Consider the following 20,530-nt stretch of genomic DNA (forward strand, 5'->3'; position numbering starts at 1 on the left):
AGAACCAAAAATTACTTGAGGATTGATAATATATTTCATAAAAAATTTCAAAATCAAGGAAGCTCATATAATGTTGCGCATGGTTTACAGGACTCAAATTGGACTGGAAATTCTAGATAAAATAATCATGAAATTACAGTATAGAGAAGTATGTCTGTAAAATGAATGCTGTGCTCCTAAAACAGATGGAGTAGCAGATGGTTTTACAGATTGGGCTCCCTGGACTGTCTGGGTAAAACAACCTTGCTGCTCTGGAGAATGGTGGTTCAATTCTCAAATAACCCTAAACTTATATACAATTCAAGGGAATTCTATTTCCTTCTGTCAATAAACAAAATTTTCAAAATTTACACACTTAAAAATTAAATATTTACTATATAAAGTATCTATAAAATAAATCTCTTAATTAACATGGCCTTTTCACAATCTTTTTGGAACAGATGGTGAGGAAGTATTATCACCCAGTGGAATAAATGCAAAATGACTACTTGTTCAAAAGCTTTAAAATTCATTACCTTCCTTCATTGATGAGCTCAATAAATGCAAGTCCTGCATTCTTCTGAATAGAATTTTGCCATTCCTAAGAAGATAAAATATAACATGATCAAAACCTAAGGATTTTAAACCACATTTTTGAAGTTGACCCTGATGACTTCCTTAGGAGATTGAATTTAGGCAGACTTTTTTAATTCTCCCCAACCCCCCCAAAGAAGAATGACCTGATCATGTAAAAACTGTAATTAATTCAGATTTTCAAATAAATTTTAGGTGGTCATGTCTTCTGTTTCACCCCTAAGCAAGCTTTAGTTTCCTCATCTAGAGAATATGGAAACACGATGTGTTTCTCCAGTTCATGCAGTTGCCCAATGAACATTAGTGCAACAAAGTACCTTCTTCAGGTTGCTTCACTGCTACACCTTGTACATTTTATTATATAGGACAGGCAATAATCCCTGTAACATCCATCCCTCCTGGAATTCAATTTTTGCTTCTTTCCAATTATAAGTGAAAACAAAAGCAGCCTATGATAATAAACTATTAGTTTTTAAATTCTTTTACAGTTACCATGGATTTCCAAGATGGAACTTCAGACAGATTTAAACCACATAATTAATATTAAATTTTAACAGGCTTTTACTTCATATACCACTAAGTTAAAGAGAAGTTTCTCAATGCATCACAAACAGCTTTTGTCATACAACCCACTACCTCTATCACACCAAAAGATTTCAGATACCTGAGATGAAAAAGGTGGAGATCTCTCTCAAACAAATAAAGATTACTTTCTTTTGCAATAATTCCTTAAAACTTTTCTTTAAGAGCAATAAACATTTCCTCTGCGTTATAATGAAAAACAAATCAAAATACATTAGCTGGATTACAGTTCACAGAGAGATTTCCTAGCTTGAGACTTCATGTTATTAATGGGTAGAGGGTTACAGTTAAAGGACTATTCAATTTACGTTTAATTTTTTCCAAAGAGTAAAACATCAGGCAGAAATTCCCACTGCTTGTTTCCTAATATGGGTGAAAATAAGACGGCTTGGCATAGATAAGGCAATTTTCTCAAAGAGTAGCTGTGAAATCTAGTCACTAATTAGCAGAGTGCTTCTTACTGACTATAGGAAAATTCACAAGTTTTACCAAGTCATGCGTCTTAAAAAAATTCCAACAACAACAATCTTGTAGTCACAATTGTTTTATAAAAGGCAAGCTACTAAAATACCCAAATAATGAACATACTCTTGACCCATTGCTGAGCGGGTAACTCCTGGTTAGGGAAGAGAGAGTATCAGCACTCAAGCCTCTAGCTGGTGAACTACAGAACCATTGCAACATGTCCTTCCTTCAGTGCTGTTGATTTTGTTATTTTTCAAATCCAGTAACTGAAGCTAATGATATTACTCTTGGAAGCAGTTAAACCACGTGTGTAGAGTAGAATATCACTCTGAGAAACTAAGAATGCAAGAATTCTATTACCTAAACACAGGCCCCTTGAGACATTTTAAGAAACAAAAGTCTGGGTCAGAGATAGTGTTCAAAGTGTAGCATTTTTTATTTCTTATCAGAGCCTTTTACCATACTCTATAAAAACCACTATCAGCATTTTCTTTTGAGATGCTTTTCTGCACCACAGCTGCTATGACTTTGCAGTCAGGAAATCAGAACTGGCATGACTACAAATCAGGAAGGAAGTTGAAAAGAGAGAGGAGAAAGGAAAAAAGGCTTCCTAAGACAGGTAGAAGAAAGCATGCTAATTAATTTTTAAAAAGAAACAGAGGGTCTACCTGTGTCTGCAAGAGCCCAAGAGATTCCTGCAAGTATTTTGTCAGATCGTCCTGCTCAGTGCAAATGTCTCAGATTCTGCAGAAGATCCAAAATGGCTGACTGGATTTTATGTGAGATATCTTAAAGTGCCTAACAAGCCATTAACATATGTATATGGAAGTGAAAAAATCTCTTATTATATCTCCATAGGTGGAAAATCTCATCAATTTATCTTAAGTAATTATTAATGACAATAATGTTTGAAACTTTCCCAACTATCTACCCAAAACTAGTGAAAAACATGATGCAGAAGCAGAAGGAAACCAGGATTCATGGTTCATGCATTGTTTCACTACAAAGTAGCTACTACAAGATTTACTAAAGACTCTCAACCCTCCATTAATTCACAACTAAGGGAATAATTATTACCGCCACAATTTCCTCTCACTTTTAGGCATAATTTAATGTAACAGATTCATGGTCCTGAGAGACGACCTGTAATTGTGAAGAGGCACCTGGTTTTCTTTTTTCCACTTTCTTTTTAAAAGATGCAAACAATAGATTGAAAATGCTCCGCAATTCCAGCATTACAGTTATCTTTGCAGTGGCCATTCATATCATCTCATGCACTTCAAGAACTAGATAAAGATGTGGAGCAATTTTGTTTATAGCATCTTGAATTCCAAAGAAATCATTCCCAACCCCAAGATGCAAGAAGTGGAAAGATAAACACCTAATGAAATGGATACAGTGACAGTAGTTGGAAGATTTATGCTACAGCCAAGTGGAATCACAGCACAGTCATTTGGTTATTAGCAGCTAAGTGCTTGAATGACTGTGCTACATCTCGTGTGGTTTTGGTATAGTTCTTATCGTGAATCTTCTGAGCCTTAGAGCAAGAGCTTGAAGCCTTTTCTGTGCCTCAAAAATGCTGGTGCCAATTACATGCTGAAGTAATGGAAGCCTTTGACAAAATCATGTATGAGACAACTATTTCTATACAAGAATGCATTGATCTTTCTTTGGGGCTCCTGCTTGGTAGGGCAGTGGGGGCGACTCAGAACAAGGTGGGGTGTAGAATACTCAGAGATAGAGGCATGTTTAGAGACTGTCTAACACTTACAGTGCTCAAGAATGATGACATCACTTCTTTGTACTAAAAACAGAATCAAAATTTAGTTTTTAATTTTATTCATGCTGAAACAAATAAAAAAAACTATCTTCATACATAATCACTAAACATTATAACTTTAGACCTTCAGTTCAATTACTTCCAGCATGGTTTTGTTGTAAATAATTTATATTATGCAAAATTCTACTAAATTCTATTAATAAAAAATGTACTAAATTATTACGATAATGGAAATTGCTACCTTCCTATACCCACTTAACTTCTCATCTATTCTGTAATCTCTTGAAAAGTGTCACTGCATAAAGAATGCATCAGTACTATCTCCTTGAAGAAGGTTCATACTGAAACCTGTTATGAAACTCTTCTATTTCTTTAAAATTCTCCAATCTCCAGTACACATTAAAAAAAAAAAAAAAAGGAAAAAACAGTCCAGACACAATTTATGAATAAATTTAGCAACATCTTAAATTGCTAACAGAAAATTCACACTGGAAAAAAGTAGTGGAGGGGTGTAAAAGGAACAACTAAGCTCGGCATGTTCAGAACTTCTTTTAGTTTATATTATACTTCTTTCCAAATAATCTTTTGCTTACAATTTTTAAATTTTTATTCATGATGTCTAGAAAATATCTTAAACAGGGATTCTCAGAGTTCTCTCACCCTTTCCACTTTCTGCAAGGAAGTCTAAATTTGTGTCATAAATTTCAAGTTTCTCAAAGAAGTGCAGTTACTGAATGGAGAGATACCTGGTGTAGTAATCATCCTACACTTCTCCTTGAACCACAGGTGCTACTGTGAGACTCAATTGCATTCTCATTGGACTTCTCTCTTCTCCGTGTCTTAAATTGATCTGAGGTTTATTTTTTTTGTCATACTGAACATTAGTGAATTTTCTAGTCTAAGACGTTGATAACTCAGTTGACACCTCAATTCTTTAATCACTGTATTTTAATTAAAACTTATTGAGACAGATGAAATTCTATTATATCAACTTTCTTCTTTCTAGACCCTTGAATATATTTGGTGGAAAATCTTGTATGGAGCCGAACAGGTGCTAGCTTTCATCTGGAGAAGGAAATGGAAACTATAAAAATGTGTTTGCAATTCACAACACGCACTTAATTTAGCTTGGGATTGAACTCCATGTTGTGGAGTTACCTCCTAAAATCAACAATAACTTCATATCCAAAAATCACCAGTAACTTGCTTTACTTCATTTAGGAGGAAATATTCAAAAGAAATGTTACAAGATGTAGGAAATGTTTTGTGTTTTTTTTAACGGCAAAAAACCATGTCCATTAAAAACAGGTAAAAACAGGAAAACTGACACAGTCTCATAACTTTTTTAGATGATTATTCTGTTTTTAAGGTCATAGAACTGTCCCTACCAGTCCTAGAAGAATTTACCGAAAGATATTGGAGTCTTAAAATCTTGCATTATTGTTCAGAATGAGAATCAGGTCTAAGAATTCCAGTAACACTGCCTGTATACTTCTCTCACACTCACATATGATACGCTGATAGATGATAAATAAAATCTATCTTTGGTCTACTAGTTCAATAAATTTGGGTTCAATTTTAGGCTTGTGTAATTGGTCATCCATTTTAAAAGAGGTTATTTCCCACAATAAGCAAGTTGCAAGAATGACTGACGACATCCTCCTGAAAGGAAAATCTGCAAGTATTTGAATACTCCTGGCTTCTGGCCAAATCACAGAAAGGAAAAGAATGTGAAACTTTCAAAACACTATTTATGTGAACATGAATTTAATAAAACAAAGGTAATAGAAAGTTTTAGATTTCAGTTTCACAAGACTACAGCCTCATTTTTCCTCTATTTTCTTGACTTGAAATAGTAAGTTAATTTTTCACTTTCTTGGAAACATACAGACCCATTGCCCTTCTGATCACCTGTGTTAATGGCCCAATTTATCTTGAAAATGAAGTCAAACATTCCCAGAGGAACATTTCATTGGTATCTTGAAAGAAAAGAGAAAAAAAAATCTACAATTGCAAAAACATTTATATTATTTAAACAACACTAGGGAAATGGCCAATTTAGATGATACAAAATTAACCTTCATCATCCTGTAGACATTCTGCCTATCTTCTAATACAGACAGAAGATATGTGCTACAAGATACACGTATCTCCACAACTTCTAGAGCTTACTTCCTGACTGGATTTTTTTTTTTTTTTTCATTTAAGAGATGCTAAAATTATTATTAACAACATGTATGCTACGTATGGCTATTAATCCCAAAAGCCAGTCCACTTTTTACTCAACCACTTTTTGATGTTAGAAATAGTTAAGTAATTTGAAGTCTGCCAAAAAAAAAAAAATCTTTGGATATACAGAAAACTACTCCTCATATTATCTTCATTATAGTGAATCTCCTGAAAACTATGGTATATTTACAATTAATGATGGTCTCCAGTAATGAGCTTTTGTACCCTTTCTCAGCTCTTTAAGGAATACCAAGTGACGATGGATTTTTAGGTATTTCCTTCTGATCTAAGATTCTTCTCAATTGTGTAGGCAGCTTTATAGAGAAGTCAGGGGAAGATACCTTGCCACATTAAGATATGGGGAAGGTGATTCTTACAGTTTTCTGATCCTGCCTGTTTTGCCATGAATCCAGAAGTTGTTCAGATCAGCATCTCACTGATGTGTATTCTTTAACATTTTCTGACAAAAACACTCTGACAAGGACAGGGAAGAGAAAGGACCAGAAGTTTCATGCTAACTCTGGTATAAGATAAAAAAAACCAACATCCTGCTTATTACTAAAAGCAAAACACAGAATTAGTTTGGTGAATATATGGGAATCTGTAAGGACACTTTGCAGAATGATGAAGAAAGCAAAATTGCTCAACAAGTAGGAAAGAATATACTAATGGTTTCCATTTGAAAGTTAGATTATCAGAAGCAGATGACCAAGAGATGAAGACAGATTGGGCTGGAAGACATTCTACATGTGGACAATGCAAGAAAATTCTCTGATACCCTCTTAGTGTATATTAAAAAAAAAAAAAAAAAAAAAGGTAATGAAAAACTATCATCTTTTGGAAAATAGTTTTCCAGATCATTTACCAGAATTCCTTAAAGAAGGTGAGAAATGCTGAGGTGGGGAAAAACAAACAAAAAAAAAACCACAAAAAACCCTCTCCCCAGCAAACAACCTAATTTTAGAGGAAAAAAAAACCATATAAAGGGAAAATTTTTCTGCTTCTCATGTAGCTTATACCAGAGCTCATTTTGGAAATTACTCTGTGTATAACAACCTATTTGTGTATAGGCTATGTGGTGGATTATGAAGAGCCCAAAATCAACATCAGAACCTAAGTACGTGTTTAAGCTGTACCATATTTGATACTGTGGAAGGACACAGTAGAAATATTGCTTCTCTCTCAATGGACCTTTATGTAGTCCAAATAGGATGAGACTATTATTAGAAAGTACTAGCTTTACCTACAAAGATTTTGGTTATTGAACTTAAATTTGAGCCTGTGGTAAAGTGTGAAGATACAAAGCCTCATTTTGGAGAGACATTGCTGACAATTTCATGTACATTTCTAGTGCCTTGTCCAGCACACAAAAATCTGTGGGGTTTTTTTGCTCATTTAAACTTCTTGCTATTGCTCTAACTTCTCCCATCAAATGCCAAAATTCCTTTCTTGCATCTTGACTGTCACAGAGGCAACCTGCCTTTCCTAGAGCCACAGCCATCCGATCTGCCACCTGCTATAAGATATTGTTTTCATGGCTACTCTAGAAGCATAATCAGTTAAAAATAACTTTTTTACTCTTAGTTAATTTTTGGTTTGATGTGACTGTTCCCACCATTACATATATTGATGAAAGGGATCAAGCAGCAATATGGAGCTAGGCATGGAGAAAAGATGATACATCCGCAAGCGTGATCTTGGCCAGAGAGAAGCCTAAACTGACCACTAAAACTGTAGCCTAAGAGTATGAGTCCATTAGATGCAGAGATCTGAATTTACATCTTGCTGCCATGAAAACATGAGTTGGGTTTTCTCTTTTCTCCTTTGTGTTCCCAGTTTTTCAATCCTGAGTCCTTTTCTTCAAGTAGCTCTGGTGGCTTTTGAACAAGGCTCTCAGTCAGCTTAACCCACTAAACCAGAGGAAAAATGGCTTAGCAGTTCTCACACGTGTTGTTAGTCTTGTAATATCAGCACTGGTACCAAAGTGGGGTTAGAAGAGAAGAAGCTGCAGGATGGAAGTAGAGTAGCAGATGCAGAACTCTTTGTAAGAATAAATGTTTTAAAGATATGCTGGAAAAAGGATTATTGAAACATTGAGTTTCTGTACGTCTGCATGTGTGTTTCTCTGCATCATTCTCCTCTACAAAACCAAATTTTAATTCAGACTTTTGCAGTGATGTTATATGCAGTATTGTCTCCTATTTGCACTAGTATGAAAACAGAGACAGTGGATAATGCAACAGGACAAAAAGGGAAACGCAAGCAAAGGTAAAACCCAACTCATTTTGTGATAAGGAAAAGAAAGATTAAAAAATTATATCCTCATAGAAATTTGCATAACCAACTCTAATTTCATCACTGAAGTTATATCATACTTAATTTCCTAAGTAGATTAAATTGCAGGTTCATTTTTTCCTTAGACTTAAGGGAAGCAGTCATTATTTAACTTATCTTCGGCCTTTCCTATTGCAGTTGATGTCAAAAAGACAAATAGCAAACACTTCTGTAACTGTTCTGCTATCACAGTTACTCTGAAAGGGATATCACTTATTTAACAAAAATTAAAGACTATGAGAACTCTAGAAATACCTCTGGAGGGAGACCAAGAAGTATAATTAAAGTTGATCTAATAAGGGCAACAAGACTAAATGGATAAAAAGTATTACAAAAGAGGAAAATCTATAATGAAAAGAAAAAGGTTTCTGCACAGCAGAGCTCGACAATTCCTCCTTAAACTCTAATAGAAAGCCTTGAATACAGTAGGTTTAGTACCAAGAATTGTGGACTGTGTCTCTATTTTATGAATTGCACATTTCAGGGCTTCTTCTGGTCAGCTGTAGGGACGAGAAAAAGATTTTTTTTCTGCTTGGTTTCTGTGTTGAACAATTGCCAGTTTCTGAAGAGCTATCCCATACTTTGAGGCAAAATGTACATTTAGATGCGCTGGTGTCTACTGAAATCCTTGCAGTGCCTGGTTTATGGGCCCTTATTCTCAGAGATAAAACAACCACCAAATTTCCTCAGCCAGATTTCCTTTGAATTTACACTGGCCAGGAAAATCTTTGGGATATTTTTCTGTTTGTTCATTTGTTTTTACACCTCTCCTTGGAGTGGGACTAATTTCTTGACATTGTTTCAATTTTTTTTCTGCCACTTAGGACAATGAGGCATTTAACCTTATAATAATTATATTTTTAAACAGATTGAGTAGCAAGATATCTTAAATGAAAATACACTATTTTCTTTTTAAGAAAATAAATTTCTCTTCTTAATAGACAAGATACAGAAAAATACAAGGGGCATGAGACAAAACTCATTTGGGACACAACTGCTCAATTTCTTCAGAAGCTGTGTCCCCAAAGAGAAGAATCTGCAAAAGATCTGGAAGTAATTAGGAACTATTGTAACGTTTTGGTTAGCGGAAAAAAAAAAGAAAAAAGAATATGAAAAAAAGTAATTGAAATCTAAATCTGATGTAAGAAGGAACTACACTGCAAAAGTTGATGTACTTTTTTTAAACTTCATGGCTTATTGAAGAAATCTGCCACTCCAATAGCAACACAGCTGTGACATCCTCAACTAGGCTGAGGGAACAAAGACCAGCTAATCAAGCACAGATCTTGTCAAACATAACACATCTTCATCCATTTTATGTTAAAATAGCCTAAATCCAAATAGAAGTGCCTATTTTAGGAAAAGTGAAAATCATTACATGCTTATTATCAATTATCTAGAAAAATTTTTTTCAAGTATTTGGATGTGTGATTATGGTTTATATAAGAAATACAGAAAACAAAGCCTTCAAATTAACCTAAATCTTAATCTAGTGCAGTAAGTGATACTAGGAAAGAGATATAATACAAGTCACAGTACAAGAAAGATTCTGAAAACACAGAGTAGTGCTTTTTGTTCTTCCCCAAACCTACAAATGATGTACCATCCATACAGGAGTTCCTTTAAAACTCAAAATGTATTTTTCACAGAAACTCCAAATTCCTTTGGGGGAAAGGCTTGATTGCATATCCCTCAGAGCCTAAAAGGCTGCCCATATGAACTGAATTATCCATGACATGTACCTTCAGACATTTGTAATGTGATATTTCATGTAAATTTAGACCATACCTTGGATGTGAGCCGCTGGCAATGTTGATTTTATTCAGGAGCTCAGATAAGAAAAAAAACTCTGACATCCTTGCTAATCTGTAGTAGTTAACATGGAATTTCCAACATAAAAAGCATAAAAGCATCTAATTTGCTGTAGCAAATGAAAGGAAAACAAACTTTGCATTTCCCTTTCCTTTTCAATGTCTAAAGTTACTCTATTCTGTGCAAACAAAATTGTACTTTTCAAAGGTTTTTATTATCGTCATCCATCTTTTGAGTGACACATTTCAAACTTCCCTCCCTACATAATCTGTAAAATGTCATTCAATTTGAATATATGAAGGATTTACCCATGTTAGGAGGAAAAAGACCTATTTACACTGGGATTATTAAAAACCCACAAACTCTATACCTTATATAGTCTTTCCAGTCCATTTTGCTCAATTTATCATATGGAAAAACTCAGGTAGCACTATCTCTTCTTTTTATAGAGATGAGCTATCCTCATTTGCTGCGGACAGCATCTCCTACAATCCTAATTCCAAGTTCTGATAACATTAGTCTAGATTAGGATATTTGCCTGTCATTCTCTTCTTCTAGCCATCTTATGTATTAGTATTTTCATGGCATTTACCTCATCTTTTCTTTTGACAGTTTTAAAATGGAAATAGCAAAAAAAAAAAAAAAAAAAAAAACAACAACAACATTTCCCCTGGAGATGAATGGAACTACAGACTGGTTTGTTTAGACCTATAGGATAAACCACAATATCCTGTGGAGATGCAACTGTTCAGAAGAAACACCCCAGGAGTCAGGAAGGTGAGGGGAGGAGACTGCAATTTGCACCACTATGGCCCCCTGTTGACCAGTTCCTGTAGAAACAATTACCATGACTCTCCCAGCAAACACTACAGCATTGGCTCTTGAAGTAGTTACTAATAAATGGACAGCCAGAGACAAAATCTTCCATATTTAGAAGACAAGGAAACAACCCTGAAGTATCAGATGGGGTAGAAAAATTAAAAGCTTGCAATTTCCCTAAGTAATTAGGTAGAAGAAAAATAGTTCTTTCAAGCAAACACTGAAGAAAATAAATAAATGTTTGAAGCTTTAAAATGATCAGGCTCTTCACGTTATTCCAGGTATAAAGCGAATCTTATTTTTAAAATAATTTGAAATAAAACCCAATATGTATAGTAGTCATAAAAATAAATTGATTTTTGCTGCATTTGTTACATAGCTTTACTGAGATGTCTGAAGAAAGAGCATCACAGAAAGAGCTTAAATTTCTCTCTCTTCCTTTCAATCAATATTTGAGGCAAAGTTTCATCTCTAGGGCCCTTAATGGCAGGAATTCCTGGAGCCAGCAAATGAGTAATGTTAAACCTATGATTAGATGATGAGGCCATCAAAGACACTAGACCCTAATGCTACATTCCACTTTATTCCTGAGAACTGCAGTAAAACCAAGGGCTAGGGAAGAAAGGACTGTAGGTTATTCCTTCCCTCAAAAAAATGTTACAAGAGCTGCTAAAAAAAAAAAAAAAAAAAGAAAAAAAAGAAAAAAAGTTGTATGACATGAACATAGAGCTCAAAAGCCTTAATGGATCTTTTGGAATTTTCTTGGAACCGAGGACTTCACCATTAGGTAACAAATTTTTCAAGTGCCCTGCTAGAGATGGTTTGAAGTTGAAATCCCACTGAGGATTCCTGCCAGGGATGTATTTTTCTTTTACTTTTCCCTAACTGATATCCCTCTAAAAGAGGAAGAAAAAAAAGGAAGAGGGGAAAAAAAAAAAAGGAAAACACGATTTAATGATTTCCTTATGACACAAGCTTGAAGAAATGCAACCTACAGATGGGCAAGGTAAGCTGGAACACCCTCCCCCAAAACCAGTTGTAGATGTTTATTATTTTCAGACAGATTCCTCAAAAATATATCTTAATTTCAATTGTCCCTAGAAACTCATTTGTTTGCAGTATATTTTTGGTGTATGCTGTTAATGTGCAACAGTGAATGTTTAAGAAAAGCTACAAACAAGTAATTTTCTTTGAAAATTATATAATAAGTCAACCTGGGCATTTTATATACTAACTTGGTTTGAGTTGAACTGGTATTATAATGCTGTGGGGAACCTGGTTAATGAAAGGTTGTTACAAGTTTTTAGAGAAGTATAAAAACTTGTAAACTTATTTGGATCTGTTGGGCCATCATATTTTTCTTACGTATTACAAAAGGAACAAAGTTCTAAAATGTTCGCTGATAACTTCTTACCAGTAAAGGGTTATATATATAAAATTAGCCAGTAACACTTCTATCAAAACAAGTAATATGAAAATTGAGATGTAAATAATCCAAACAGTATGAGAAATTATTTAAGCTTTAAGTATTTTATTTGTGAAAGCATTTCAAAACATTAATTAATTTAAATTTCTGAGAAACCCATTACTGCTGTGTTAAAGCTCCAATAATTAACCACAGAATTTTTTATATAGGAATATTCTGCTTCTGCCAGTTCTTGAGGGCTACCTAAACCATGTTCCTCTGCTTTTTATATACTGACAGCTACGTAAAATATTCAATGTTTTGTCATTTATATCAAAAGTAGTAAAGCCAGCACAAAGTAAAGTTTTAAAAAATCACTAATTCAAAGACAGTTTTCAACAAAAAATTATGAACACAGTATCCTATTTACATATTCTAAATAAGAATGGGCTTGAGAGTTCATACACAGAGAAAATGCACAATGTGCATCCATACACTTTTAGAACACAAATGCAAATATACCTTGTATACCCTGTGAATATAGAAAAACTATGGAATGTATATTTTAAAAAAAATATACAATTTATATATTACCAGAAAGTAATTTGTAATTTTTTATAATGAAATGGAAGAATGAAACAAACTGCCAGATACAATTCTTAGGCTGGCAGTGATCAATGCAAGGAAATTAATACAATCAAAACCAGAGAATGTCTTACCTGTGAACAAAGCAGCATAACCAATTCAACCACTGAAGTACTCGACTTCATACAAACAAGACCTGCAATAAACAATCAAAAATTAATTTAAAAGATTGATGATATTTTGCTGTTATAGCTCCATGGTTCCAGAAATCCATAAAATATATAAAAGGTATATTTTTTATAACTCAAACAGATTAAAACAAGTTTCAAGCAAAATTAACTGAGAACTTCAGATTCTTCAAGAGCATTTAAATGTTCAAAAGAATCACCTGGAATGATCTACACCAGTTCAGGACAGAATGTTTTCTAATTATTTTTGGCATTTATCTCAGTTATTTAAATAAATAAATATTGGTATAATCCAAAGCAATTTAATGTATGATAAACATAAGTTAATAGCTTTTGAATATTAAATCATGTAAATTCTTAAGAATAAAGTGGTCAGTTAATGACAGGTAAAGAATAAAGCCTCTGCGTAGAAATTATTTTAATTTTCATCTGGTAATTGATTATCCTGTAATTGAAAGCTTGAGTATTAATGAAAGAGACATTCATATGAAATCTTATTTTTATTAAAATCGTAACCCTATAATTTGTAGGGCATGTTTCTTAAAACAAACCTTGAATTATGTAGTCTGTTAACTCATTGTTTTGTATTTAATTTAAATAATAAATACCTAATAACATTGTCACTATTGCAAATACTTGTTTGCATCTTTGGAAATGCAAATTTACTCTCTGAGAGAAGGATATCATATCTAAGTATTTTAAAGATGCATTGTAAGGACACTTGCAGGAAATTTGACTTATACTGTCAATTTTATATGTGCTAGCTTCTGTTATCTAAAACCATATAGACATAGATATGATGCTTTAGGGCATGGAACCACTTTGGTTGCATTATAAAAAACAATAATTTCACAAATAAGCTTACCAGTAAGGACTAAATAGGAGGCTGGAAAGCAAATTAATGTGCTTTAAGAAGGTTTCTACAAACAATGATTAGAGACAAAAGCACTCCTACACAATAGCATGTATATTTATTTCGGGTAGTGGATAAATACCCTTTTGTGCCCATTTTGCTAACAACCCCATCCTTATTGTACAGCAACACAGAACAAGCTGTAAGAAGCCACTAGGCTTCCATTCTATCAGATATAGGGGCAGACAGTTAATGAAATAAGAGGCAGATGTGCAAAGCTCATTTAGGGAGACAATTGCTGTAATTGATCAGCTATTCTCATGCTCAAGTGCTAGAGAATCAGAAAGATTAATGAGATACTTATCACCTGCAGGCTACCTCCACTGTTTGAAAGCTGACAAAGAAAATCCAAACAGAAGACTGAACTCTACAGTTAAGCCAATGCAGGTAGCACAGACACATCAAATATTTCATCATAGAATGTTGTCTCTTTCATTATGAATTCACTTCATATTCTGTAAAACTAAAAATAACCAAACCGTTCTGTCACACATTCACATCATCTTTTAAAATCAGACCTCAGGTGTACTAAAACATGACTAAGGCAAAATAATGCCCTTGAAAACCCATCCCCAGGCTGAAATCTTTTAAATTTGAACGTCTTTTTACTTCTGATTTTACATCAAAAGAACAATTGTATCCAGAATAAGCACCATACACAGTTATGAAAAAGAAACCAACTAAGTTACATAAAAGTGATTATGCATCAGCAGTAATGTCTTTATATCTGCACCAAGGTTTCAAAAAGAAAACTTGATGTAAAATATATGCTTTAAAGAGAAACACATAATAAATATTTTCGGGCTTAATTAATTAAATTAAATTAATTAAGGAAGTTCTTAACTTTCAAAGACAGTTGAGGATTCTTATGCTACCTGTGCAGCTTCAAACAATATGAAAAAATTTTGAAGTGTGGACTGAAACAAACACGCCTAAAATGGCACAAAGCTAGGAAAAATACTCATAATTATCATCCAGATAACAATGATGATCTAGTCCTAATAACACAAAGCTGCAGACATGACAAAACAGACTCTGTTTGAAGGAAGTCATAATTACTTAGATCAAGATTATCTATTTTACAATAAGAATTTTTATATATCTAACTTTTCAATAGCTTGATAATTCTATGGGTCTAAGTAAAGTGGTCATCTGACATAAAATTGATGTGTTTTCACTATTCCTCAGGACATACCTTGATAACTTTTGGATATCACATCTAATCAACTGCAAGCTTGGATATAGCATTCTAGCATTGGAAAGGAGAATCAAACTGATTTTGATGAAATTCAGAAAGAGAAAGAGAAGGATACAGAAATGACATCTGGTTAGCACATCAGCAGGCCCATTAGTTGTAACCAGCTCTTTAATTGCCTGCTGATGAAACAACCCATTGGTAATAGCCATTAACACCTCTCATAACCACTAGTATTAAAAGAGGCTGGTTTCCATGTCCAAAAGAAACAAATAATTATCTTAGAGACTGTAGCACTTTTCTCATATGAAAATACAGAGAGAGAGAGGAAAGTCTCATTAAAGAAGGTCATAGTGTCAATGATGTTTGTCTTAGTCTACTGCAGAAATTAAGTGTGCAGCACTCTACTTATAAATAAGCAGAATTGGGAGTAGCCCAGACAGAAAATGGGGAATCCTATGCACCTTGATGGGTAGTAAGAAGGAAATAGAAATACTTTTGTTCACTTTTGAGTATTCATATCATACATTCCTTGAAGTAAAACAGAATACAGAAATGCAAAACACTCAGCAGGGCCGCCATTTCACTTATAAAATTTCTTACTTATCAGCCTCCTAATCCTACTTCAGGGATTCCTTCCACCCAAACCACGAGGGAAAGTGTGTGCCCTCCATTATATGCTCCATTTCCTCCCTCCTAGCTTCCAAGGGCTCTATTGTGCTTCTTCCCATTTTCACTTCTTCCTGATTGAGCGTTAAGATTTGAAATAAATAACGATTTTTTTCCTGTTACGCAAAACACAATTAATCTTCAAAATCTACTGTCAAGAGCTGTTGTGCAGTCAATAGTAGAGAGTGATAAAAACAGATCAGACCTAATGGAGGACAGATCCATTTCTGCCTATTAGGGAAAACTGTCAGAATGCAATCTCTGGTTGCATTACAAAGATCCCACATCATCAAATCTGCAGGAGCAAGTTTAGGAAGAACCACTGTCATTGTCCTATTTAACTTTTCCTTCCTAGACCAGAAAAAAAAAAGATCATTTTATTACTCTTTCAGTTTCTAAATTTGCACCCTCCTCTCTTCTAGGAGACCAAATTGTGTGAACTCACTCATTTCTTTTGGCATCACACAGGAAAAAAAAAAAATTCCCCCAGTACGCAGTCTATGTCCTGACAGACAAAAATTAAAAGAGGTGTAGAAAAGTTCTCCTTCCATTTTCCAGACAGAAGACACAAAGTCGTTGAGGTATCTTCATAAAATTAAAAATAGAATTTGTAGCACTAATCAGAATAAATAACAATTTTCTTATAGATTTTCTAAGTTCCAAATGTATTAACAACTGTATTTTTTCTTCCTCTTTACTGTTTTGCAGGATTCAATAGAGATTTTTAGTGTGTGTAAAATTTTATTAGTTTTAACATGAGGAAAAAAAGATAACAAGCTTTGAAAAATAATGGCTTCTCTGATTGAAGAGAGCACACAAATCTATTTTCTGTTCTCTTCCCCCTCCTTAACTCTAATGGGAAAAAGTATTTGCCACTCAAACTAAAACTGTTGCCTGCATTCTTCAGCTGCAGATAAGTTCTTCCTATACCATCTGTATCAAATGCCATTAAGGAAGCTAATGTAATTACTAAAATACAAGTGGATATTTCCTGCGTACAGCAAGGTTAAAAAGGTCACTGTTGAACTGAATGGAGTATGTGGTTTTTACATTTGCTGTTCTTAGTACTTTTCTTCATGGTCTATTCTCAGTCCATTAAATATAGCCATCAAAATTCAGCAATTTGATGGCAACAATGACCACATATATGGATGCAAAAACTGGGAGCATCAAGTGCATGACCTTGGCTAATCTGGAATAAATGATGTATGCCTGGCAATTATCTTGAAATGCTCTGGTTTACTTGACTTCTATTTCAGTGTTCTTCTGTTGGCTCAAAGATATGCTAATTATTTCTTTTCACTATGACTTATTAATGTCTAAAAAAAGATTAATTTCAACTATACTGTTTTAGTCATGCCTGTGGCATTAATGAAGTCATGGGTTCAAAACCTCCAAGTCACCATGCCGAACTAGTCAGTGTGAATTTCCATTTTGAAGAAATATAATGTAGGCTGATAATATCAATTTAAAAAAAAAAAATCCTTATGAAATAAGATCATGGTTTTGAACTTCTTTTTATTATTATTAATACAATGTGTGTATGAGTCTTACTGAATACCACCACAATTTCATCTGGTACTTATCAAGGTTTGGCTGCATTTTCTTTCAATGATTTTACTTTGTGTCAACTTAAACCCTTATTGGAACTGGAATCAATTGTAATACTAGCAAAAACAAAAGTTAAATGTTTTTATAGCTCATGTTCGACTTAGGAAAAAAGATGCAATTAGCAAAACTTTAGGGCCTGCAGAAATCTTCCACTCAATTATAGCTTCTGCTTATCTGAAAAATCTCAGGTACGGCTACGTAAAATGCTTGAGAAAGTTTAATCCATTTAACCCAGTTCAGAAAGAAAACTTGTTCTTTATTACTCCTCTACAGCATGTCATCAAAACTACAGGAACATTATATAGTAAAAGATGCTTATGAAAAACTACACACATGCTATTACGTCCATTATTTTAGTAACATGTGAAAAGTGTGTAAAATGTACCTAGAAATGAGCAAAACAACCTAAAACTAGATAAAAAAGAAAACCACAAAACACTATAATTCTCCATTGTAACTTTTATTTTTGTAAGGTAAGCTACTTTCTATTACCTAGTGCTATAGTCTTCCATGTGCTTTAAACAAAACTGTATTGTTTCAAATTGTTCACTATAACGATGGGTGATTCATACTGTGATATCTCTTCCTATAACCCTCAGCGATGTCTGTGCCATGAGACAGAGTAGGAATTTTCTACCGGTAATTACGACTCACAAATTGGGTTTTCATTTTTGATAGACTATTCCCTTATACTTTGTTCAACATTTGTTAGGAGTGGCACAACAAAGTTTCAAGGACATTTCTCACCGCGAACAAAAACTAAAGCACGTTTTGGATGTGAAAGTACTAGGAAAAAAGTGATGGTGATATTTTGGTTGGAAATGTGAGTTTTCCTTAATATTTATTTGTTCTTTCTAACCCTCTTTCTTCTGCCAGCAAAATCTGGCAAATGATTTTTTGAAATATATTTCTAAATCCAACTTTTATTCAAAAAAATAACCTTAGGACTTCTTTTTTGACCAAAAAAGTTATTTGGATAATTTAAATCTACATTATTCCCTCTCTTCCATAGGCTGTCACTCAGAGAAAATTAGATTCAAATTAATGTTTTTCATCAATTATCAAGTTGCTGGCGAGTTCCCTACAGATCAGAAAGGAGAGAGTATGGAGAGAAAACAGAAGATTGGTGAAAAATTTGAAAGTAAATGCTAAGTATGCGAAACTTAAACTGAAACAACAGATGTTCTCATTCCAAACCATGAAATTATTAGGGGGGAAAAAAGGACATATACTAAATAGAATGCAAATTTTTGCAAGATTACAGTCAAAATTGGTTTTAGAACCATACATATGTCACATATTTTCTAGGCATTTAAATTACACTAACAGTCTTAATTTACGAAAAACAAAGGCTGGGAAATATTCAGGATTCGCAGAAACTCTGCAGATGGAAAACCCCAGCCATGTTGCAAAATAATTACAACTTTGCTTTTACTAGATGAAAGAAAACACTATTTCAAAGAACGTAACTCGCTAAAGTAACAAAGTCAGGGTTATGGATTTAACAATCCCTTCAGCAGCCTTGACTGACATTACCACCAACTCTAGGGAGCATGAAGGATGGCTGTATTACTACTCCAGACCATTCTTTGTATGGGAAAATCTCCTTTACAGAACAGAAGAGCGACACAGAAAAATACAGCAAATGTGAATTTGATGCAACACTTTTTAGTTGATCAAGACAGTTACAATTCTTAAAGGATGTTTTTTTATGGTGAAAGATACAAGCAATATAAGCAATATTCTTCTTATCTGCTACTTGGAAATCTAGGAAAGGTATCATCCAGATTATCAAATGGAATACTTTTAATATTTTATCATAAATCTTTAGAACTGACATCTTAAGATAAACACCTCAAAGAAACAGTGATAGGTCAACAAAACACCCCAGATTTTAATCTGTTCAGACCCAACACAAATGGATCATCTCTTTTAGGCAGATTTGTAAAATAAAACAGATCTTAATAATGGGATAATATTTAAAAGAGTAAGAATGGTATGTAATAGTTTCTTGAATTATTTTATTTAAATAAGAAAACCTAAGCTTCTTTACCACTGCCCTTACTTAAAAAGGAATCTAAATGTGGGCTGCAAAACATCCAGATGGAATCGCAGAATGGCAAAAACCCATGAGAGTGTACCCACAGAGAAGGGATTTATTATAATGCATACATGATTTAGTTTTTAAAATTACAGACTTTCATACTGTAATCCCATGAGCTGTAATGGTATTGACAAAACTGTCGCTAGTGCCACACTACTCTGAAGAGTCCAGCCTTATGCTAACCTGTGGACAATTTTCCTTTAGTGTAATGGGATGCAAAATTCTCATTCATCACAGGAGAAGGATGCCACTTCATCTATAAAATAAAAACCACTACCACTATTCAGTTTAATATGCCAGGGAAGATTTTCAAAACTGATGCAGTTTTCCATTTAATGCCTGTGGTAATTTTTTTATTTGGCCAGTGCTCCATCGGGATTTACTCAATATATGCATTTGTGTTTCAATGTCATTCTCTTAAAACAGTATTTCTTTGGACAGAACTCATTCCAAATATCTTCCAAATCCTTCCAAACATTGTGATGTAGTGAAATAATTTGCTTATCCAAGTTCTATAACAGAACAGATCTAAAATGTACATCAATCTAGCATGTATCGATTAAGAAATTGTTCTAATCAAAATTAACAACACAAAAACAAGAACACAAAATATTCCTTTTATATAAAAGAATTCAACACAAATATTAATTACAAAAAACCAATTCCCTGTTAAATTTAAGTGAAGCAGATTTTTTTTAATGGTGTGACACGTATTTACTAGAATTTAATTTCTAAATTAAATGTATTTCCTCCTCTTCTAAAGTCCTTTTCTAGACTACAGATAAAAACACCCAAGTCAGTGAACACACTTGCACTGAAGCTGATCAAACTAAAATATCTCTAATCTTGAAAATGTCTGTAAAATGGAATTATTGCTTTTCTGTTAAAATGTACTGCATTTTGAGGTAGACTTGAGTAAGCTATAAACATTTTATTTCAGCAGAAGCCCGGAAAACATGCACAATTACACATTCTAGAAAATAATAATAATAAAAATTATTTATCTAGAAAGAATCTCAATGAAAAGTATTCCAGTTTTTTCCTCCAAAAGCAAAAGTCTACTGTGAAAATTCAAATATTATCCTGAAAATCTTCTGATTTCCCTCTTTATACTAAGATATTATTCAAATAAGTGGCTCAGAATTTTCAATAAATTTCTGCCACAGCTGCTGCCATGGATATTTTATGTCAATGGAAGAAGTAAGAAAAAAATTAATTGATAAAGACATTTTAAAAAATTAATTTAAACTGTGACAATTTTAAATA

The 20,530-nt window shown here is 33.5% G+C and overlaps 1 protein-coding gene across 8 annotated transcripts in view; it reads right to left on the bottom strand.

Moving 5' to 3' along the window:
• Positions 1-20,530, bottom strand: part of NBEA (neurobeachin) — a 467,531-nt gene that overhangs the window by 235,812 nt on the left and 211,189 nt on the right. For 7 of the 8 annotated variants that reach the window (XM_069012126.1, XM_069012137.1, XM_069012124.1 and 4 more), the window contains 2 exons: positions 12,719-12,780; positions 516-580 (listed from right to left, as the gene is read on the bottom strand). In XM_069012126.1, the coding sequence (XP_068868227.1) occupies positions 516-580; positions 12,719-12,780 (127 nt within the window). Of the gene's footprint in view, positions 1-515; positions 581-12,718; positions 12,781-13,637; positions 13,810-20,530 lie in introns of those variants that run through there. The other variant, XM_069012151.1, reaches the window with a different exon arrangement.

This window comes from Aphelocoma coerulescens, chromosome 1 (assembly GCF_041296385.1).
Source record: "Aphelocoma coerulescens isolate FSJ_1873_10779 chromosome 1, UR_Acoe_1.0, whole genome shotgun sequence".
Lineage (NCBI taxonomy): Eukaryota > Metazoa > Chordata > Aves > Passeriformes > Corvidae > Aphelocoma > Aphelocoma coerulescens.